The following is a 23,970-nucleotide window of genomic DNA, read 5'->3' as shown; positions in this document are numbered from 1 at the left end:
GGGTTAGTAGTGGGCAGGCTGCCTAAGCAGCAAATCCCAGCCATGACCCAGTCCTTGCCTGTGCCTGAAGAGATCACAGAGAGCATGCCTCTAGATGATGCGTGGGATGGACTTGCTATTCTTATGGCCAAGATGTGCAGGTCAGAGGTAATTGCCCTTGTTGTGGAAGGCGGTGGAGTAGAAGTCAAACAAGCTCTGGGCTTTGGTGGTTTTTTATTTTATTTTATTTTACTTTTTTAAAATGAGGTAGTCAGCATTTTGCTCCTGTGGATTTGAGAAGTGTTTTTTTGTGAGATAGTGGCAAAGATGACAAATTCATGAAAGAATTGTTGTAGATAGGTGCCTGACAGAACCTGGCTGCTTTGAACGGCTCGTTGGACTACATTGAGATCGGTGCAAATGGTAACTGAAAATAAGATTTTGGTGGTGAAACAAGTTAGGAAATTATTGCTTTTTGTGTCCTGGAAAGGTCTGTTTTGCTTGCACTTTACTCCAGTCTTCTAGAAGAAATGCAGGAAACAGTTTAGTTTAAAAAAAAAAAAGAAAAAAGATATAAATGGACTGAATTTGTAGTTTCTCCATCCAGTCAAGATTATCTTGTCTCTTCTTCCCAGGCATTAGTATTACTAAAGCATGCAGAAGCCTATTATTTTGTGTCTGTTAGGCTAGACAGACTTTTGGGGGAAGAAATAGGGGTAGGTAAACTGGTGGTGCTGTTGAATGGATTTTCTGCTGCTATTTGGTTCCCGTTGCTTCGGGAAATGCGTGCACATCTCACTGTTCATGCTCTGTGCTTCGTTCTTGTGCTGTGAAAATGAGTAATGTTAACTCCATTCTGAATCCTCCTTGTCTGCAGCTCAGATGGCTTATGCTATAACACTATCTGTGGGTTTTTTATTGGGAATAAATGATGCTAATATTTTGCTAATGCCTGGTCTAAGCTGACCTGACTGTCTTCAAGAGGATGTGCAAATTAATGAAAGTGCAAGATCTTGAACGTTTGGGATGGCAGAGACCTTCGGGGATTAGAAATGACACTTAAGTAATTTTCTCTTGAATTTGATGCATAATATGAAAGCATTCCATGTCTCTAAAAATGCAAGATGGACAGAGGAACCTGGAGCATAGTGCTGCAGAGACACTTGGGGTGGAGAGAAATAGCCAATTTTTTTAATGACATACAGCAAGGAAGGCCTCTTTGTCTCAGTGTCTGCTTGGATATTACTCTACACACCAGCAAAGCACCATTATAATGCAGGGCACACCATAAGTAATGATAGTAGAATTTAAGTCTTAGACCTGGTTTTGCTGCCTTATTGGAAAGGAACATGTGCATAAGAGCTCTTCCAAGAATAGATGAGACTACTTGAAATGTAATGGCACAGATAGATTGTGGACAGATACTCGTTGTGAAAGCAGCACTAGCAGTTACTGTGATAATCATGTCCCGCCCAAGGAGTATTGCTGCCTCTTTGCTGGAGGTCACCACACCTTTGGATCTGCTGGTAGAGCAGTTTGCGATGAGTGCTCCCTGGTTTGCTTAGAGCAGAGTCAGCTGGATTGATTCAGATGGGTTAACTAGTTGAAATCTGGCAGCAGGCTGGCTTCATGCCTGAAGTGGGTTAGGAAGTGCTGGGTATAAAGTATTATTGCTAGCCAAGATGTGAGAGCAGAAATGTCTTGTCAGGACAGCAAGGAACTCCTCTGGGTAGCCGCTGCCTGTTAGCACACCATCCTTGGTATCTCGGAGAGGTTTTCTCATGGGAGTCTGAATGTGGATGTCTTTTTGAAAGCAAAAATGGGAAATAACTTGTGTTTACGAAATACTTTGCATAAAGGACACAATTTGGTTTCATCTCCTTCAGTAGCTTTGGCTGGTAGCACCAGTGACAGGTCTCTACATATGTTAACCAAGAGCAATCTCCTTGAACCACTCTGCCTTTAAAACATGGCTATTTAGAAATGATACAGCACCAAAATGATCCAGAACCCCTCCCCAGATGAACTTCAGGACCCATTGCAGCAGGTTCTTCTGGTTTAAGTAATGCTGGTTGCATCAGAGACACCATCTGTTGAAGCCTCTGAGGTGGAGTTTTCTATAAACCAGGGTATCAGCTGCTTTACAATTTTATATTTTGGGGGGCAGGGGTACACGGGGTTGCTAACTTGGTGGGGTTTTCTCTGTTTGCCCTCTAATATACATTTATAAATCAATTTGGAACTGTGGATTTAATTTTTCCCTGAGGTAGCATGAGCTTGCTTCTTAATAAGCTGCTGGAGGCTTGGGCAGAGTGGGAGTGAAACTGATTGTGTGGTGTGGGATGTTTTTTGTTGTTTTTTTCTTTCCCCCCCTTCATGCTCCAAGACCACTTCTTGGAGGAATTTTTTTGAGACTTCTTTGGGGAACAGATGCCTGAAGTATGGTTACCACTCATACATAAGGCTTCTAAAGTACGGAAGCTGTTGGACTGAAGCGGCTTCGTATGGTGCTGGTGGAGGATAAGAATTAACATGCAAGTTTGGGTTTTAGGACTTGAATGTGTGGTTGAATATATTATTTTAAAAACTTTTTTCTGATGGTAAATATTATTCTGCATATTCGTGGTTGTTAATCAAAATGACATCTATAACTCTGAAAAGTATTCTTTCTGTAACCTTTAATGCCAAAAATAGTGTCCTAGCCTAATCTGTTCTTCTGGGGCTAAATATGTGACATAAGGTGTAATTCAAATGGTTGTAAATCTTAATTCTCTAATGTAGATGTCGTTTTCTTTAATTGCAGGTTCCCATTTTGAAAGCCATTAGAAGATATTCTGCCACCCTATTGGATTACTTCCTATACAACTCAGCATGTCACTGTGCCCTGGATTTTATAAGGTGGCCATGATTTAATCCTCTCTTCCAATTTCTATGTATTTGTGAAGCATTGGAGCTCTTTAGAGCTGCTGTTACTTGCGTGGAAACTGCTCTGTCTCGAATCCCTTCTCCAAAGGACTAGACGTTACTAGCAATGAGCTCCCAAAGCCATCCAGGTAAGGGCAAAACCACTTTAATGTAGTAGTGACAGCAAAACACCACATGTTGGCTGTGTGGACAGACTTCTTGTCGTGTCGGGATGATAACCCAGTCTCTCTGCCTGTATTACTACTGTGTTTAAAACTGGCACTTTACATGAAGATGGAAGGTGGTGTTGCTGATGCTGGGGTTACAAGGAAACCTTGCCATTGTTGCATTACGTATCACTGAAAGGTGTGGACATTTCCTGAGATGTTAGCCAGATGTTGAATTGTTAATCTGTGCTGATAACTCTTAGTGCTCTGTAGTGTACCTTTAAGGAATGGTCATGGTTCTGCAGGTGTGTCTTTATTTAGGAAAACTCTTTGATTTTTACAGTACTTCTTAGTAGGAAACAACTACCCGAAAGGAGGTTGTAGACAGGTGGGGGTTGGTCTCTTCTGCCAGGCAACCAGTGGCAGAACAAGAGGACACAGTCTCAAGCTGCACCAGGGGAAGTTTAGGCTGGAGGTGAGGAGAAAGTTCTTCTCAGAAAGAGCAATTGGCCATTGGAATGGGCTGCCCAGGGAGGTGGTGGAGTCATGGTCCCTGGAGGTGTTCAAAAAAGGATTGGATGTGGCACTTGAAGCCATGATTTAGTTGTCATGAGGTGTTAAGTATTAGGTGGTAGGTTGGACTTGATGATCTCTGAGGTCTTTTCCAACCTGGCTGATTCTATGAAAGAATAGTTCTGCTATAACAAGAGTCAATTGATCCATCTCTGTGTTGTCTAGGTGTTTATCCTTAATGCATCTTGTAATATTAAGACCTAGGATTCATCACTACAAAATTGCACATTTCTGTCAAGAGCATCCTTAGATACTCTGTTACCTCCTTTCTAGCTTCAAGTTGCCTTATACATTTGTATTTAGTAAGTTTCAGGTAACTTTGAGGCTGAGCTTTGTGATCTTATGCTTTGGAAGAGGAATTTTAATTGTGGTCTGACATGCCTGATTTGAGTGCTTTGGTTTATAGTAGGGAAAATGACTGCTGGGAAGCAAGTAATCCAACAACAATGAGGCATGTGGAAGTACTTATTTAACTATGCCTTTGAGAGATTGCTTTTGTGACTTCAGTTTAATCAGTTTTGGGTTAACAGTCAAATAAGACTGAAGTTTTCAAAGCCAACAAACAGCTCTTAAGATTTAAGGAACTCTCTGTCTTTGGAGGAAGAGTTTTATATTTGCTTCAGGATTACTTCTAGCAGCCCGTTTATGTTTTAGGGGATGAGAACAAGGAATGCTACGGTAAATAGGGATGCTGGAGTTCACAGCAGCAGCACTGAAAAATCTGACCCTTGTGTAGGAACTGAAATTACTTTATTAGACTCCAAAATTATCAGTACTATCAAAAGGGAAAATCTGTCTTTTACTTCCACAATGCAGAACTCTCAAATTTTTAAACTTATTTCAGGGTTTCATGGAGAGCTGAGAAACTAAATACATTTGAATGTATATAGTGCATACAGGTATTCACCTCTGACGTTTCTTGCAATGTGATGTTTCTCATAAGGTCTGTTCATCAGTTAAGTGGATAGTTGTTATTTGAATATTTTCCTGTCTCAAATATGAGTGACACTGGGGAGCTAATGACCACCTGTTTTTTCCCTCATTGTGATGTTATAGGTTAAATAGATACCTACATTCAAAACTCAGCAAGCCCAACTTGATATTGCTTTACTTCCTAAGGAGCCCCTCTGCAGATATTTGGGAAAGGGAGATGTCCCTAGCTGGGTGTTCTGTTGGTGCAGAAGTTTTGGAAGTTTGCTGCTGATTTGACTTGTTTTCCTTTAATTAATATGCTAACATTCCCACTCCCCCCCCGCCCCCCCACACACACACTTTCTCTCCTTCTTTTTGGCTTTTGCCTCTTTTCACTAGTCCTGCTGCTTTTACTCAAGTTCTTTGTAGCAGGGAATCATGTGAGAAAGGCTAATGGTTTAGTTGGTTGGGTGGTGTTGGATGATAGGTTGGACACGATGATCTTGAAGGTCTCTTCCAACCTGGTCTGGTCTATTCTATTCTAATGAAGGAAAACAAGCAGCTCCTCATGTAAGAGTGTTTCTGTAATGCTAAAAATCTGTTTGAGCCTGTCTTTTATAACATCTGTGTCTAGAATGGCTCTTGCTGAGAAGGTTTATCAAATCAAAACCCAAAGAAGTAGCAGTTCAGCTGGAGCAGAACGTGTGTGTTCTCCTGTGATGCTATTATTAAACCTTCTTGGCCCGTGTCACACAAGATAGCTTGAGGTGTGGGATGGCTCTGTATGAGTGTTTGGTAGAAAATAAGAGTACTACTAGGGGAAAGTTTTGTCTGCTTTGGTAGGTAGTTAGCCCTTTAAAATGTTAAGCAAGTATTGTATTAGAAACTTATTTTTGACAGTAGCCCTTGAAATGAAGGACAGGTGATAGAAACTCAAGGCCCATCATCAGCTGGTTCACTGGACATCATTTAAAGGGTGAGAAGCTTTCACAAAACTGAAAAAGTGGAGGAAATAACCTCGTGGCATGAGTTCTTACAGACTGGTGTTCTTCATGGAGGCTTTGTTTCCAAACAGTATCAACCTCCTCAAAGCCTTACATCCCATCAGGTGCTGTTCAGAAATTCTTCCTGTGCCCTTCCTAGGTGTTGGGTTCTTATTTTGACTGGTTGGTTGTTTTTCCAAGCGTTGGGTTGAAATTCTGTAGTGTACCGTGGTAGCTTTTCCCGCCTTGGCTTACACTGTGGTATTCTTACTGCTTATTTCTCTTTTAGAGTCAGTTTTATAATAATTGGCATAAGTATTTTCCAAACCTTGCCAAAGATGACATCTGGACTTCTCATGTCAGTTATGATAGCTATTTTGATTATCCAGCCACAGGTAATTATTGCTAATGATGTGCATTGTTTAAAGGAAGGCTCTGGCTTAACCTGAGAGCCTATTAAACCTTGCTTCAGTGGATATAAGCTTTCTTCTCTAATCTTCTCCAAACCTATCGCTAATGGGATTTTTTAGGAACAGTGCCATGAAATTGTTGCAGCGTAGATGAATGAAAGTAGTTTGGCTTTTCTTTTTTTTTATTTTCTTTTTCTTTCCCTTCCCTTCTGCAATGCTCTCTTGTGAGAAATGTTGGATGCTGAAGGCTTCTCACTGAACAAAGGAAAAAAGAATCAAGAAGACTAAGCTAACAAAATGGAGTTGTCCCCCTTCATTCTTCCCTTCTTTTGCGATGTTTTGGAGTAAGCTTTCTCAGTAAGAAACAACTTTTGAAAAAGTAAGAATACCTAGGAGAGAGAAGTTCCAGTGGGTAAATCAATCTGTCTTTTGCTCCAGGTGTTGGGCACAGACCTTGACCTTCATTTTCTGGGCTGAATGCTTTCTCTACAGTCTGCTCTTTGAGCTTTAAGACCAGTACTCTTGAAATACTGCTACAAAAACATGCAGGTGTGCTCTGTGTATGAGGACCAGGAGAAGCAGGTGGGCTCCCTCTTGCCACAAGCACTGTGAGCCCATCATCATGGTGCCTACGGCTTGGGAGGAACAACTGGCTCCCTGTAGGTGTTGGTAGTTTTTTCTGAGAAACCTGGGCAGGAGTGGGAATCACTTTGTGTGGAGCTGCTGGGCAGGATGAAGCAGGAGGTGAGAGGAGCTGAAACTGGAGGGTGGGGTGGCAAGAGGACAGGCTTTTCCCTGCAGGAACAGAAGCAGGAGGTTATGTAGGCTTAGTCAGGATCAAGTTTGGAGGTATCACATGCCCTTTGGCTTTTGGCAGAGGAGTCACCACTTCTTCCAGAACTGGAACAAAGCTGAAAAAAAAATGCTGAAATGGTGCTATAAAAGATCAAGTTGCTGCAAAGTATGATTAAGAAAATTAGAGTAATTAAGATAACATTTAGGATTATGACAAAGCTTGGGGGGGGGGGGGACACTGAGGAAAGCACATTTAGTTTCACTTCATAACCTGTTACCTTGCCCAAGATTTAAACTTACCTTATGTAACCTGTGCTGCTGATACTGCTCATTCTTTTTCCTTCTCTCTTACTGACCTTAAATGGTTTCTTGCAATCTTCCTCTACCTCCCACCTCTTAATTTTCAGTGGCTTGAGTTTCACTATCATTTAGTTCTTTAATCAGTAAAGATTGTTCTGCTGATACTAGTTATACATAAAGATTAGTTTTGAAAACCAAAACACTTGAAGTTAATCACTCAACTGATTTGTATTTGTTTAAAGTTCACTTTCCTTTGTAAAAGCTGAAAACCTCCATGTTCAATGAAGCATTTTGTTTATGAAATGTTATCTTACAGGAATTAGCCAGTCTGAATGCAAATGCTATATTCTTTCTTCAGAGCCACTCTTGCAGAGATGCAAATTTTATTTACATTTTGAAACGCTGAATGTTTGATAATTAGGAATATTGAAGTTTGAGAATGAGCTGCATCTCTGATATGGAAAAATCTGCAGTGGGATCATTAACACTGTGAGGAGACACCAGAAAAAGCAGAAAACTTCATGATCACACAACAGTGGGAAAATGAGTTAGCAAGTCATGTGCTATGATTCACTAGACTGATAAGTACTTTTGCATGGTGTTTTATCTGCCGAGTGCAAGAAGCCACTCTCTTCATACTCCATGGCTCAATGAGGCATGGAAAGCCATTTCATGAAGTACACATAAGAGCTTTCCCTGTTAGTCTCTCAAACATTTTGCACCATCCAATAAATATTTTATGTGTTCTCTTTTTAAACATTAAGGAGTTTCTGTGGAGATGCATTTCAAACTGGCTTTAAATGACACTGACCTACTTTCTGGCAGTAATGAGTCTGTTTCTGTAAGTTATCTGGGGGCAAGAGCATTCTTTAGTGAACATAAGGATTAGATGAGTAGATTCCAGTCCTCCTTTAACAGGGCTGGGGCACAGTTGGTACTTAGTGGCTGGACATGGTGTATTCCTGCTTCACCCTACCTGCCTGATGCTCCAGTTCATTACAGCTGGATTATTCTAGACTAAGTTTTTGGGCTTCTGTAAAATTCTACTAGTAGTGAGTATAGCTAGGACCTCATTGTCCCTGATGCTGTATTTTCTCTATGGGGAAATACGTTTCTTCAGACTTGTCCCCTCCCCGTGCTGCCATATGTGTGCTGCATGGGAAGATGAAGTATTGGGGAAAAGTTCAAGTGTTTTACAGGCCCAGCAAAGGTAACAGGACCTCTTTGGAAGGCTGCTGCTGCCTGTCCTTTACAGTAGTAGGGTAAGTGTTGAGCGTGCAGAGTAGGAATTCAGTAGCAAGAACTGCTGGTGTGCCCTTAAAGTTCTTGCCTTGAGCAGTCTTGTTCCCCAGGTTTAGGGGAAAGTTTGAGGTTGGTTGAGAAGCAAACTCAGCCACAAGATTGAGCAGTAAGAAGCTTTCGTTACAAGAGCTGAAAACCCTGGTGGATGGGAACTGTGCATATCTTCATTTACCCTCCTTCAATCTTTGACAGAACACCTACTCCACACCTGCATTCTGATTCATTTGTATGGGTATGCTGAGCCTGTCCTGGATTTCCTCTAAGAAGAACAGTATCATTTTGAGGACCTTGAAAGTTTTAAGGCTGCTGCAATGAAACCTGTGAAGTTTTGACTTTCTGGAGTTGAGACTTTCTGTACAAGGTTTTTGTTGTACCCTCAAAAGAGAAGAATTGTTTTATGCTTCAACTTGGGGTTCAAGTTGAAGTTCCTTTTAGGTCAGTGTCCCTGCTAGGTACATTCCTCTCATTTCTACTTGTTCTTTAAATGCAGTTCAGAATTCTTTAAAAGCCTGTTTCTAAAGTAAGTTTTTTTAGCCTGTGATGTATCCTGCAGTGCAAAGATGAGAGGTAGAGAACTCTGAATTATTTGGAATGAGGTACAGTTTAGGAAAAGAACATCAAAAGGTTGTACTTTTTATGTCAGATGATAATGTTTGAGATAGTCCTTGGGACCTTACATCATCTCACTTGCAAAGAAATATTTTTCTATATGATTACTACATTTTTGCTATTTGCTTTCAGTCAACCTCAGTCACATTTGTGTCTTACCTCATGTATACTTCCCCAAATTAAATGTGTTACTGGACTGTAACAAGGAGTATATTTTCAGTGTTTGTTTTAAATTATTCAACTTGTCTTCACACCAGGCTCTCACACTGGTGAGACTTGTTTGTGTGTCTTTGATGTGGTCAGATCAATTAGCCCGGAGATGATGCTGAAGGAACATTTCAGTCATCCCACTGATTCTGAAAGTGATATAAGGGCAGGGGCAGAAAACCCACTTATTTTCAGATAGATTGCAGCTATAGATGGCATTTTTCATCCTTTAAGTCTAGGAATTCAACTGTCTGGGTAGCTGTATTTTGACAGGTACTGTTTGCCTTCACTGGAAAAAAAAAAAAGAAAAGCCTTATTGTTGAGAATCTTGGTCAAAGGCTTTTGGAATCCTCATATTGTTGGGTCAGGGAGAAGTCTGACAAAACAATTGCAATGAAATTCCTTCTTTTAGTGTTTTTATTTTTGTTTGTGGGGTTTTTTTTGTTTGGTTGGTTTTGGTCACGCTTAAGGTTTGTAGAAACTGACTTTGTAGTTAAAAAGTAGCAATGAGTGACTGAACACGGAATGACAGATGCCTGAGAAGGAAAAACTGTAGATGTCAACCCTTTACTGAAGGATGGAAGAATTAATGCAAGTAGCTTTTCCCCCAGTAGACTGCAATACACCATGAATTTTCTTGTACCCTTTGTTCTGTTCTATTTAGGTGCTGACACCTGCAAGGTTTAAGGTATCAATTGGAGTGTTCAAAAGTCAGGTAAAGTATGGAATACTTTTCTTGGCCAAAGACAAGAAGACAGAAATGTGTAATTACGAATAAGCAAAAATGATCTTACTTGTCGGTAGCACCTATGAAATACAGCTCTGCGTGAACTCCAGGGTGGCTTTATGTGGCTGTTTCTAGTTTTCATGAATTTGCACTTAGAAACTTCAAAGATGCTCAGTAGGGGTAGTTCTCAGATAATTGATCTAATTAACTGTTAGTGTTGCGTAATTGCTGAGGTAACAGGAGCAACATTTAATACTCTCTGCAACCATATTTCAGTGTAAAACTGCAGTGTCGACTTTGGGTTTTAGCCTTTGTGATGGTCTGGCTGAATGGAGACTCTGTGGCTATTTGTACAGTGCACTGCTGACATTTTTTTCTATCCCTATCCCATCAATTATTTTTTTCTTCCCCTAATTCCTTGAATTGTGGTACTTGCTTTCCTTGTCCATTGGTGTTTGAGTGATAGAGGTTGGCTAGGGCAGGGGCCATGCATCTCGTGAGGAAAACAGGCAGGTGAATCCCCATTAGCATCTTTGACATGCTAACTGTTGAAAGAAAACTCTAATTAGTATGGAAGCAAATCTTTTAAATATTTTGTTTCTATAACCAAAATCAAAGTACTGTTGTTTCATCAGAGACTGGGAAGATCAGATGCTTTACCTGCAGTGCCCTTGTTTGCTTTCAAATACTCAACAGCTCTCAGTGTTCCTCCTGGGAACTGCTGTCACGGCTTGGCTAAATGATGCTTGGTAGACTGACATGCTGAAGAGCTTAAGCAAAATTTTAACCTTTCAAAAGGAAGAAGCTAATATTAAACTTTTCACCTATTGAAAGCTGAATTGCATACAGAAAAATACTTTTTTTTTTTTTGAGATCCCTGTGTCTCCCTGTGATCTTCTTAAAACTGAGCTAGATCAAGATTACTTAATATTCTCTTTCAAACCAAAGAATTGTGTGCTGACTGTAACAATTAGGGATTTGTCTTGAATTTCAAACATGATTCAAAACTCACTTTTTAAAAGTGCTTAGGACTGGACAAGATCCAACAATATTCTGGAAAGCTACTGTTGCATTTTATGAACTTTTCAGCACAGCAATGCTCTGCCTCTACCTGGCTTCATGAGCTTGCTGAGTTCTCGGCCATGGTGATAATGGTCAGCCCAAGTGGAGAGTGCATGCATCAAGGCTATGACTGGGAATATTTGCTAGTTAATACACTAGTATCTGCAATTTCTGCAGCTAAGTCTGTTTACATGAAATACTACTAAAATGCTTCTCTTTGCTGGTCAGTTAACTTCCCTAATAAGTGGTACAATGCATCCTGTTTATGAAGGCCTTTTCCTGTCCACCTGTCTCCCAACATCTCTGGAGAAACTCATGGTGAAGATCCCACTGATTCTTCTGAGTGTTAGCAGTGTTAACACGTGTGTGGGGCTCAGTGGGGTATCGCTAATCCTCCTTTGAACCCCAGCAGCACAGGCTTTGCCAGGGCATCCACAGACCAGATTTAATCTCACTGGTGTTTGTATTTGGTTTGCTCAATTTTGATGTAGCAACATCAGATTTATTTTGAAGGTATGAACTGCGTAGTCTGAGTACGTTCTGCAAGGATGACTGTGCCAAGGTCAGCCTTGGGAAGGCCAGGTCATGCAGCCTGACCATATCTAGCTGTGGATTGCCTGGGAAAGAGGATAAGAACAGGTAAGAATGGGGCAACAGTCACTAATAAACCCTCTCATCCTCTAGTCATGTGTGCCTTGGACTATTTTGGCAACTGGGCACAGCAAATTTTAGTTTATCAGTCCTTTTTCTGTTCCTGTCATCTGCCCAGTTGCTTTCATAAGCAGCTTAAGCTTTGGCATTTACAGGGAAGTGCACAGTTGTACCTTTCTGTGTGAGGAGCATTACATTGTGTCCCACCACTTCAGAGCTCATGTGGCTGAAATGAATGTTTTTCAGGATCTGCTTCCTTCCACTGAGTGAGGAATGGAGTGATTGCATTTGAGTTTATCAATGAAAGCATTAGTGCTGGATAATGGAAGTTGGAGATAAGCTGGAAGATGGAGATAAGTTGTACAAACCCATTCCATCAGTTCTGTTTTGCACTTTTGGGGGTTGTGTTAAGGACTGCATAATTGTGGCACTGAAACAAACAAGCCACTTCCTTTGTGCATCGATACTTGTTGACTTGGATATAAGCAAGCGGAATTTTGCCAGTGCCACCTTCTTCAGGAGAAACTTCTAGCTGTGGGTGAGGTAGAGATGCCTGCAGTGGAGTGGCCTATTGGGAACCTGCTGTGTGTAAGCTGTGCTCTGTGGCAGGGCTGGGATCAGGATGTTGGAGAGATGAATTCAAGAAATAAAATAAACAAATAAAAAGAAGAAAATCAATCCTGACCCTTTTGCTCTTCGAGGATCTATATACCTATTTTGTTTGTAGCTGTTATGTTGCCAAACCACATAAATAGCTTTACAGAGAAAATTGTAATTGGAGTGAGGTCTAGTTTGTGAGCTTTGAACTGCTGGTCTTGGCATCAGGTAACCATTTTGTCCTGAAAGGTGGCTGCTGTAGTTGTGTAACCCCATCAGACTTCATGTTAACAGCAAGGAGCATGAGCCCTGGGGTGAAGGGGTCTGTCTATTTTGGCAGAGTACTCATTGTATTGTGTATTTTGACTATATTTTTTAATGGATGTTGCTGCCCATGAACTACTGTGTAATGATTCTTTGCTGTCAGGTTTCACCTTCTAATCAATACACCAAGATCAATGCAGGTATTTGTATGTGTGGTCACTTGAGATATATAGCCAGTGAAGTTGGGTGCAGCTGGGAGATAGGGAATGCTCCCTTTAGTTTATTTACTGAGAGATCAGAGGGCAGAGTTTTTTACTGCTTTTGAAAGCTGGTTCCAGTAGTTTTTTGATCAATTGACCTGTTTTCAGCCAAGAAATGCTTAAAGCCTGGTGATTTTAAGATAATTCATTGAGAAGGATTGTTTTTGCTATTCTGTTTCAGCATTCAAGACTTGTACCTTCTAGTTAAACTCCTCTTTTGTGCCCCTTCCTCCCCCTCCATTTGTGACCTTTGTTTTATGCTGGCTATAAAAAGAAACAGTTTAGCTTAAAACTTTGTTAGTGCTGTTGTGATCCTGTTCTGTAAAATGCTTGAGCTGCTCTAATAGGAAGACATAAAAACCTTAGCTAGACCAAGCTTTTCTGGTAAAAAAATAACTTGGAACAGTAAAAAGCCCTGAGCCCATACACCAAATTTCAACAATCCATCCAAGTATTGGATATTTGACATCTGTCATTCTGGGAAAAAGTCTCTCAAACTTCCAAGTTCTTGCTTTATTCTAAATAAGGTACCACTGGTCTCATGCAACCTTTGCCAGGAAGAAGGCATGCAATCCTTACAGCTTAACAAGCTGAAAAGAAGGGCTTTGGCATCTGTTCCCTGCCAGCAGCAAGTGTCTGATTGGCATTAGATTTTTTGCCTCTTTTTTTTTTCTCTCTCTCTTTTTTTTTCTTTTCTTTCCAGCAGGTGGAAGGCCTGTTCTGCAGGCTTGTAACTCTTGACAGGTTTATCATGATGGCTTCTTGGCAGGTAGGGGTGATGCTGTTGATTCAGTCTGCCGTAAAGATTCCTGGTTCTGTGGTTGTTTTATTTTTATTTTTAAAGTGTAGCTTTGTGTGGTAGCTATTTCAAATGGTTCATTTGATGCTGATTTCCTTCTTTGTATCCAGAACTGCAGGAGGTAGACTCAACTTGCAGGGTCAGTATAGCTTGTCACCTCTGCCTCCCTCAAAGGTGTTTGAGACAGGGTGATTTGAACAAACATAGCATCAGTTTATGTTGACAAAAGTTTGGGAATGCTCTAAATTAGTTTTCTTTTTCATGAGGAAAGGTGTGCATAATAGTTCTGTTGAGGCACTGGCTTCTTGTGACTTCTGAAGTCTTTCTAAAGTATCTGTGGTGTAAAAGTTGCACTTTCTTGAAATTTAATTGTTCTGATCACGTTTGTCATACAAGGCCTCCACTTGTTTTTAGCAGTTCACCAAAGTTCTTTCTAACTGGGTGCTTAAAGAGAATTCCTCCTCCTCCACTGATTAATTTCTGGCAGAGAACACGGAAAAGCTCTTGCGTCAAAGCGTCACAACCTTTGCTTGTCTCTGTCAGCGTAAATACAGTTGGACTCTAACATCCCTGAAAGTAGGCCAGAGGTAGCTAATTCTGCGGCTGCAAAGTGGTCAAGGGTGCTGTGGGATGTGCATGCTTGGTGGGGTATCGGAGCTGTTGCATTTCAGGTGACAAGTTGGTCCTCTTTTCTTCCCTGTTAACATTTTAGGTTCTGGAACAGCATTTTATATAAAAAGATATTGTCTTGGGAGATGATGGTTACAGGTACATTTGTATTATTTACTAGAACAAATGTGCCTGGTTTTATAGCTATGAGCAAGCCAAATGCCTTCACATCGTACCTCAGTTCCTTAGGCTATGTTTGCACCAGTTATGAAACGCAGCTCAACAGCCTTTGTGACCCTGGCTTTGTTGGTTTTCTTCAGTGGTGCTCCTCACACCTGCTGACCTCTTGCTATCCTGGTATGAATCAGTTGTTTCTCAGCTCAGCTGCTGCAGTCCTCTGCTCCAAGCCTACCTGTGGCTTGTCACTTTGGAGGTGAAGCTGAGCTTAGAAGAGCATCCACCACAGTGGTTTGTGGCTGTGCCTGCTTTGTGCTGGCTGTCTTTGGGGAGACTGATGAGTGAGCCCATGGCCTCATTTCATTTCTTCACCTTTGGTCACTTGGAAAGGCTTGCTTTTGAGATGGGTGCTCAGACAGTTGGGTTTTTTTCTGTTGTTCTAGTAATTCTGAAAAGCAGAGCTGATGATTACTTTTGTTGGGGAGAATACAGGTAGCATTGCACAAAAGAACTGGATGTTTTGGGGATAATTGCCCATAGGAATTGGGCAACAGTTACTTTATCTTTTGATGTTCTAGCTATTGCATTGAAGAAACTTCCTACAAAGCCATTTGCTTGAACGACTCTTGAGCAAACCCAGTGCTGAATGCTTCAAGAAATGGAAGGCAAGAAACCTGCTAAAAATGACTTAGTAGATTTTAAAGATGGGGTACAGCTTAACTGTGGGGAAATGTAGTGGCTGCATTTATTGGATAGGAGGAAGAAGACTGGAATTTCATTGCAAGAATGATTGTACATTTCAAGTATGCTAGTCACTGCTGTCTGTAGGCCTGTCTCAGTTGAGAGATCCAGTTGCAAGCCTTGTCTAATTTAAAAAAGGAAAAAAAAAGAATGTACAGCTGAGCAGTAAAGCAAATACTCATCTTCAAGTTGCTGTTCTGTTGCAAAAAGGAGTGTACAAGGTGTGATGGGGATTTCTGGTTGGTTTGTTCTTCTTTCTGTGAGTGAAGTAAAATCTCTCTCAGCAAGAAGTTTGCAATTGGTGGTGTAACCCATGTGTTGCTGTGTGCCTTGTAACAAGCTGTGGCAGAATAAGAAAAGTTGTGCTCCTGAGCTTGTGGGGTGCTGTGGGCACCTGCAGCTTGATGCCAGTATATCACAGTGGCTACCAGAGCTGCCTCTTCGCAGGAGTAGCTTGCTCAACTCATTGCAAAAAATGTCAGTGGTTTGTTGGCAGGTTCCTTCCAACTCTCAGGAAAGCAGGAAAGGAGCAAAGTGAAAACGTGAGGTGTTTGCAGTGACTTGAGTACTAAGAAATACTGTTCTGCTGATTAAGACACACTAGAGAATTGTGTATAAGTCATGAACTTAGATTCAAAGATTATATATTTTTTTCAAATTTTTATATATTTTTTTTTAAAATTTTCCCTTCTCATCACAGAGTATCTGCAGCCTTGGTCTTTCTGCATTTTGATTCTTGCAGAGAAGCCTGAGGGAGTGCTGAAGAGGCTGAAACAATTACAGAATATAGAATTAATGAGGTCGGAGAAGACCTTTTGAGATCATGGAGTCCAACCTATCACCCAACATCATCTAATCAGCTAAACCATGGCACTAAGTGCCTCATCCAGTCTCTTCCTAAACACCTCCAGTGATGGTGACTCCACCACCTCCCTAGACAGACCATTCCAATAGCCAGTCACTCTGTGAAGAATTTCTTCCTAACATCTAGCCTAAACCTCCCCTGGTGCAGCTTCAGACTGTGTCCTCTTGTTCTGTCACAGGTTGCCCAGGGGAAGAGACCAATCCCCACCTGGCTACAATCTCCCTTCAGGTAGTTGTAGATGGCAATAAGGTCTCTCCTGAGCCTCCTCTTCTCCAGGCTAAGCAACCCTAGGTCCCTCAGCCTCTCCTCATAGGGCTTGTGCTCCAAACCCCTCCCCAGCTTTGTTGCCCTTCTCTGGACATGTTCCAGCAACTCCACATCTTTCCAAAACTGAAGGGATTGTGTGCAGCTGCTTGTCAATGCAAATCAGAGAGGCTGGGGTAAAACCTGCTTGTTCCCCCAAGATTCCAGCATTTTCTTCTTGGAGAATGCCCTCATGAAACAACCTGCTTGTCTTTTCTAGAAGCATCTTCCTCTTCCCTCTTGCATCACTGTACTGCTGGTGCTGTTGCCGCTCCCTTGTAAATTGAGCAGTTGAGTAGAGTTAATAGATCAAATGGCAGAGAAGTGTTTACAAGATTGCTAAAGTTTAGGTTTTATTTTTTTTTTTTCAGTCTCTTAATCTGTATCTAAATATAAACAAAAACTGCTGGTGGAGGGGCCAGGAAAAATTCCTAGACATCCCACTCCTGGATGAAAGCTCTTGAAGTTGTTTTTGCCAATTTGGAGAAACCAGCTGTAACTGCTATCAAATAAACTGTTTGTTTCCTAATAAACTTCTGCAAATGTTATTGCTCTCCTTTGAAAAACAATCAATCTGTTGATCCTAATGCCTGTGTCAACATACTGCAGGCTGGAAGAAGCCTGGAAGGGCAGGCCTTCATGTGATTTGTATCTTGAAATACTTTGAGATACACCTATTTCATGAGAAAACTGTCTAATTAAAGTTGCCTTTTGTTGCCAGAAAGGAGTATGTGGCTCATTCTCAGCCCAAAGTAAGGAGTTGACAAGCTCTGTAATTTCTAGTATAGGATTGTTCATTTTGTGCCAAGAATTTGAGCTACAGCATTGATGTCTCCCCTTTCCCTTCCTCCTCCTCCTCTCTTTACTTGTAAGCTAATATTAATAAAGATTTATATGTTTGAGTCAAGTTAATGCCCCCTCACTTTCCCTATTAGAGCTTAAGGCTTGAGAATGAAAAAATTTCCTTAAAAACATTTCACTGTGTAGTTTGTCTCTTCCTACATCCGAGATGGGTCTTGTGGTGCCAGAAAAGCCACAAGATTCTGAGAACTGCAGGAAAAGGCAATGGTGGTGATGTCACTGTGACTTTATGGCCCCCGCTTGCCCATACCTGTGTTGGTGTGCAGACTTGTGTGTGCTTTTCCTTCTTTCAATTGTCAAGTCAGATGGCAGTGTTTATGCTTTTGTGCTGTTCCTGTAGTGAGAGTCTGTGCCTAGCCCAATCTTGGCAGAAAGTGGCTGCTCAGGAGTATATGATGCTGTTAGACAGCAACAAGGCTGTTTGGAGTTGGCTCAGAGATGTGGCATTATGTGTATTCATGTGAGCATATATATGTGTGTGTGTGTGTGTGTGTCTATTCTAACTCTACCTTGGTTACTAAAGCTTGAGTTTGTGAAGGAGTTTTTTTGTTCAAGTTGACTATGAGATCACCTTTTGGTTCAGACACCAACTCTGCAGTGGTTAGAGGGAGCTCCTATTCACTAGCATGTGTAATGATGCTGCATGGCAACTCCTTTTGTGTCTGGACTTCCTCTCCCACCTGAAATGGTTAAAATTTAGGCTGTGTTTGGCTTGGGCTGTGCTTTTTTTGCAGCCTGTTGTTGGCTGGAGGTGCTGTAGCCTGCTCGTTAAGGCAAGCTTTCATTTTCCCTCTTTCATGTCTGATATACCTTTAAATAAATGGGACATCAGCGTGGTGTGGTATAGATGACAGGTTAATGTGAGGCTAAAGGCAGACTTCTTAATTGCTAATTAAGCTGTGGGTTAAATCAAGGTGTGCTTTGCTTTGCTTTTCCCCTTCTCCCCAGGAACTGATAACTGAATGGCTGAAGATTAAATATGTTATCCAGGCTGGGATGTGGCATGGTTGTTTCCCTCCGTGGAGGTGAACTGAGAATTAGTTCTGGGAACTTTCTGAGCTGCTGTTTGAGTGGGGATAGAAGGTGCCCAATGCCGGCTGTTGCACATTGAGTTGTCTCCTAGACTTCCTTTGTTCATGAAGTCCCAAGAGGTGACCTCTGAGAAGTTGCTGGCCTGTCTAATGGCTGCTGCAGTATCAGCCTTCACTAGTATTCATTTCTGGAGAAAAAAAGATGGAGATTGCCTTTTTCCAAGGAGTAACTTGGAAAAGACAAGGGATATTGTACTCCTGGGAAGATTCTGATTAGGCAGAAGAGGGAATTTTTCACAACAAGGACAATGAGCCATTGGAATAATCTTCCCAGAGATGTGATAGCCCCCAGCTTTGGGCACTTCTAGGATTCAGCTGTAGTGGGTGCTGGGCCTTCTTGTCTAGATTGTACTTTTGCCAAGAAAGGTTGGATGAGATGATCCTTGAGGTCCCTTCCAACCTGGTATTATATGATTGCGTAACACCAGCCTTAGTAAGACTTAGCCTGGATAAGCCAGTTAGAACTGCACATATACACTACAGCCTTTGCCTAGCCAACAAGTTAGTAACACGTTTAGGTCTGTTGGTAAAGGTAGATGATGCTTCTGCTGAGTAGATGCTTCCGTTGAAAGCCAGTCTTTATTTCTCTTGTTGTTGTCCTGTTAAGACTACTATATTTGTCAGCCCCTCAGCAGCTCCCATCAACACTGATCTCTAAGGAGGGCAGATCATAGCAGCCCATGTATTGATTGGGACTTTAATTGGGAGCCAGGGGCCCTAAAATTTCATCTTTCCTGCACATTTTGTATTTTATCATTGAAGCTGCTTTCCTTGTGAGAGGCTGACTGGAGAACAGCAGGAACTGCCAGTTACAAGAGTTGCTGCTGGCCTGCAGTACTGTGGGACTAGCCCAGTCTCCTTAGGGAAGACGAGCTGGGAGCGCAGCTGGTAGCTGCAGTGTTTCATTTTGCTTTTCAAGCTCCTGAAGCCTATAGAGGTTTGCAGAAGGAGCTTGTTTTTATATTGAAAATTATGCTTGTAGTTGGTTTAGACACGTACAGATTTGTGGCTTCAGCAAGCAAAAGTATGAGACATGGTTGTGCTGGGTGATTACTTTTGTTGTGCTAGAAACTCCATTTTTTCCTCTTGTAAGAAACAAGCATGGGACTATTTCTTTTGAATTACAGTGCCTCTCCCTCCCAGTATTTTAAACTGGAATTATTTTGCACTAGGAAGTAGTAAGTAGATAGAAGCAGTTGTTAGTGGGATTGTAACTGACTCTTATTTTGAAAGGGGCAGACTGCTCAGTATTCACTTTCTTAATATTTATTTTCTTTGCCATTTTCCTGCAAGACTGCATTTTCATCGTGTCTGCAAGCTTGACTGCTGTTGTCGTATTTGCAAGTTGTTAATATCATCCTGGTTTGTTAACATTTTCTTTGTATTGGCAAATTTTAAGTGATTTATCAGCTTAAACCTCTTTGATTTACCATTCTTCCACTTCCAAGTTAGCGATGTTGCTGACCAAGCTGTGCAGAAGATACCTTTGTGCACAGGGAAGATGCTGGGAGGAAAACTCAGACCGCAGTGTTTCTCCTCCCTCCTCTTCCTGAACTGAAACTAGCAGAGCCTGCTGGACACTCTCACTTATCACTCACTGATTCCTTTAATTAGAAAATTTCTGACTTGAAGCTTCCACAACCTGATTCATGTCTTAGATGCAGTCAGAGGTATTTGAGCTGTAAGGCCCTTAAACACGGCTAAAGAAGGCAGCTCAGCCTCTGCTGGCAAATGCTGGGCTGCAGGCACGATTGCTGGTCTCCAAATTTTAGCTTCAGCTCAAGCCTTTTTTTAGATACTGGGAAAATAGATTTGACTGTGTGAGCTCTCCCCACCCCTTTCAGTCTTGGACTCATGAATTGCTGCTGTGGACCTCTTTCCAGGATAACAAACACTGAAACATCTAATTATGGATCAGTCTCTCATTCCAGGCATCACATGCTTGTTGGGCTTTCTGATACGTTGTGCAGATTCTTCAAACCACTGACCTTTGCAGTGTGCCCTTGGCTGTGCCAGCAGAGAAGCACGCTGGCAGCTTAAAGATGTTTTGTCTGGCATTTGAGCAGAAGTGAAAACTTACTGCTGGTGAAAACAGATGAGAGGACAGAAAATGCAATGCGTGCTGAGGCTTTGGATGTCTGGCATTGTCTGATGGAGAGCGGCTGTGGCAGTCAGTTCTTCTATGTTGAAAGGTGACGTTAATGTTGAAAGCTCGGGGGTTAAGCACCAATTGGACAGTCGTTAACAACAGCTTTGTTGTCAGGCATGGCTTGCTTGCCATGTGGAGCAATTTATTAATTGGGCTGTCCTATAAATAAGCAGTTGTACACTGCCTTACAGACACAACTCTTTGCAAGGCTGCTGCACCATAGCAGAGCAGCCAGATGTCACAACTCACTCCCGATTGCTCTCATCAGGTAAAGCTACAGGAGGAAAACACCTACAGCTCTGGAAGACACAATAGCTGAGTGGAGGGAGCTGGGGGTGATGCCTGTGAAGGATATGTGATTTATGATACCAGAGGCTTAAAGGCAAAAATAGCATCATTTAGAATAGTAAAAGTGAAGGCTTCTGCACTACGCCTTTGCATTCTGCCAGGCTGTAATGAATGGAGGAGTAGTTTGCTTACAGATGACAAGCAGGAATGAATAAGCACTTAACAATTTGGTGCTGAAGAAAGAACTTTTTTTTTTGTCTTGGCCTCTGAGAAAGCCAGAGCCGTGTAGCCCCTATTCTCGCACTGTTGCATGCTGCAACTCTCTTCATCCTTTCTCTTCCCTGTAGAGTTCACCATTCTGCTTTTGACATGCTTGAGGACTTGTTATGCCTAGGGCTGTGTGCTGTTTTTTTTGGAGAGGACTCCCTTGCTGCCTGTCTTGCCGCCCCCATCAGCACAGGAAGGTATTCAAATAGCAATCCACTGCTTTGCCAGTGCATCAGCATGGGCTAAAAAATGATGTAGTCACGTTCTCCAACTGGGAGTGAGTTGAGGTAGTTCAAGCAAGAGTTCAGCTGGAGGGTAGCGTGTTAGTTTAGCCACACTGAAATGTGAAACTGTCCCTTCTCTTGGCTAGCAGGTGGTTGCACTCTTGCCAACGTGATGGCTTCCTCCAGGAGTGCACGTTGAGTTTCTCTCTTTAGCATGAACATTTCACAGAAAGGAAAACTGGATTCATCATGGGGTTTGCAGTTGATATAGTGGCTGCTGTAAATGCAGCTTCCATTTCTGACTTAAGGTAATGGCAATCACTCGTTAATTTTTCTTCTAATCCAGTGACAGATTTTTTTTTTCACCCCAGTTGTGCATTTTTGCCTTACCAGAGTACCAAAAAAGAAATACAGCCAGCTTCTGGGATTTCTGAGGTTTGTATGAAAGCTGTTGCAGTTGAATTGTTCTAGGCATGTAATGCAACCCTGATGTGTTTTACTAGATGGACTCCTAAAAAGTCTTCTGAAGGGGAAATGGAAGAATAACCATATTAATTTTAATGCTTCAAGAAGGGAGCCTACAGGAGAGCTGGGAAGGGACTGTTTACACAGGCAATGGTTTTAAACTAGGGAAGGGTAGATTTAGGTTGGATATTAGGAACAAATTCTTTACCTTGAGGGAGCTGAAACACTGGAACATGTTGCCCAGGGAGGTAATGGAAGCCCCATTCCTGGAGACATTCAAAATCAAGCTTGATGGGACTTGGAGCACCAGATCAAGTTAAAGACGTCCCTGCTTACCACAGGGTAACTGGACTAGGTGACCATTCAAGGACCCTTCTGACCCAATGCATTTTTGGATTCTATGATTCTAAGAACAGCAGGAAATTGAGGGTGGATATAAGCCTTGTGCAGAAGTAAGGAGCTGCTGTCCCTTGGGGTCTAACCTGAACAATGCTGGGGCTGTGGGCTGGAGCAGATTTGTCTGTACCTCTTACTGGTTTCCTCTTGAGTCTTGTTTTCATGGAACTTCCTTTGAAGACTTCAAATAGCTTAGTGGTTGGTGTTTGTAATGGGAGGTGGCACTGCTATTGTATTTCATGTCTTCTTTTTTCCTTTTTCTCTTCCTCTGAGCCCTGGCTCTGAGTAGTTCTTTCTGGACTTGTTAAGAACCTAGTCCAGTGGGGAAATGTTCAGAGGGGAAAAAGCATCTCATGGTAAGAAGTAGAATATGTCTAGTACTGTCTTTTCTGTTCCAAGATTAATAATAATAATTGCCCACTTGGTGCTTACTGATAACTCTTTTAACATGTGACCAGCAGTGATACCCTTTGGAAAATAACCTTTTTGCTTTGGTTTGCCAGGCTGGCAGCAAATTGCTGTGGTACCTGAGAAATAGGCTTCATAAACTACAGTCTTTTGGAGTATTTTTCCACTTGTCTGCCCATGACTAATGTCTTCAACATTTTTTTTATATCATCTACACACCATGCATTGTTCACCTGTACAGATTTATGTAAGAAGAAGTGGGGAGAAAAGCCAATAACTGGCCTTTGGAAATTGGAAAGCATTAAGGTGATATTTGGCTCAAAGTTAAATGTCACTAACCTCCCACTTGGAGAGGTCCCATCCACAGGGAGTCTTGGCAGGTGTTTCCCAAACAAAGTGTGGGGATATTGTACCGGCTCTTGTTGGTTTGGTTCAGATGTTTGGGCTACTTGTCGGCTCTTAGGGTCTGTAGATATCACAAGCTGTTTCAGTAGAAAGAGAGTACAGAAAATCTTCAGAATGTCTCAGAATCTGTTGGACTTGAGAAGGCTGAAAGTGCCTCTAGTCTGGTGTCTTGCCTGATAGCAAGCTGTAGGAGCTGTTTGGGGCTGCTAAGCAACAAAGCACACAACCCAAGGTGAGTATAGAGCACCACAGTATATGGATATCTAATTCCTGCCATAATCTGGATGCTTTTGCTGGCCCAAATGCTCTACCTGAGCTTTCTAGGACATAAAGAAAAGCAAAACTACAGGTAGAGATGGCCAAGCTGACAACTTAAGCGTGCAGTGGGTAGCCTGGTGGGTAACTTAGTTTGGGTCACTTGCTACATGTTCTAACTGTGGGAAATATTTTTTGTATGTGATTTTCTGTGAGTATGGGATTTTTAAAAGGTTCAGAGTTGTTCCAGATAAGCACAGGACCCTCACAAGCTGTGTAATTTTGCAGCTTCTTGGGGTCTTCATTCTTATGTGTGTGTTTTGGAGGAAGGGATATTAATTCAGACTGATAACTGGAGATGGGGCAGGAGGGAGGGAGTATGTGCAGGCACACGCTGGAAAGAAACCTGTCATCAGTTCTGATAAGATATGCTACAGGTTTTGTGTCACAGGGACCGACTTGAAACCTTGCCGGCATGTGAAGATCCACCTGTATTCAGCTGAATCAGCTTTATAATGACTGCATGACTTCCTGAATTACTGCAAGGAAGGATGTGCTGTTGACTCAGAAGAAAGCTTATAATGTGTCTAGGGACAAGGTCAGCAAAGTAGATGACTGCTTTTGAAAGTGACACGTTTGCCATTTGCTCTTAAGGCTGTGAATCACTGCAACATCAGGAGTGCCTTAAAAGTACCATTGTCTGCAGAACAAGATAATCATTTTACAGACCCAAATTAGAAGATGGAAAGAGGGCACAAGTGATGTAGAGTTGGATTTCATTAGGTAACAGTAACATGACAGGGCAGAGTGGAATTTGTGTTTGCATCATTAAATTTGGCACTTGCTTACCTAAATGTTTCACCCAGCTGTAAACTTGTGTGCTCCCTGTGGCTTGTTCATATAAACTTTGTCTGCACAGCTGCAAGTGCTGTTCTATGTGGATTCAATTTCTGAACTGGATTGGA

At 41.8% G+C, this 23,970-nt stretch overlaps 1 protein-coding gene across 1 annotated transcript in view; it reads left to right on the top strand.

Moving 5' to 3' along the window:
• Positions 1-23,970, top strand: part of HDAC4 (histone deacetylase 4) — a 264,688-nt gene that overhangs the window by 25,219 nt on the left and 215,499 nt on the right. The window contains exon 2 of the mRNA XM_054172206.1: positions 2,783-3,032. Within this exon, the coding sequence (XP_054028181.1) occupies positions 3,011-3,032 (22 nt within the window). The 5' untranslated portion in view covers positions 2,783-3,010. The remainder of the gene's footprint in view (positions 1-2,782; positions 3,033-23,970) is intronic.

This window comes from Dryobates pubescens, chromosome 2 (assembly GCF_014839835.1).
Source record: "Dryobates pubescens isolate bDryPub1 chromosome 2, bDryPub1.pri, whole genome shotgun sequence".
NCBI lineage: Eukaryota > Metazoa > Chordata > Aves > Piciformes > Picidae > Dryobates > Dryobates pubescens.
The sequence above is the reverse complement of the archived record's forward strand: the minus strand, read 5'-3'. Positions and strand labels throughout refer to the sequence as shown.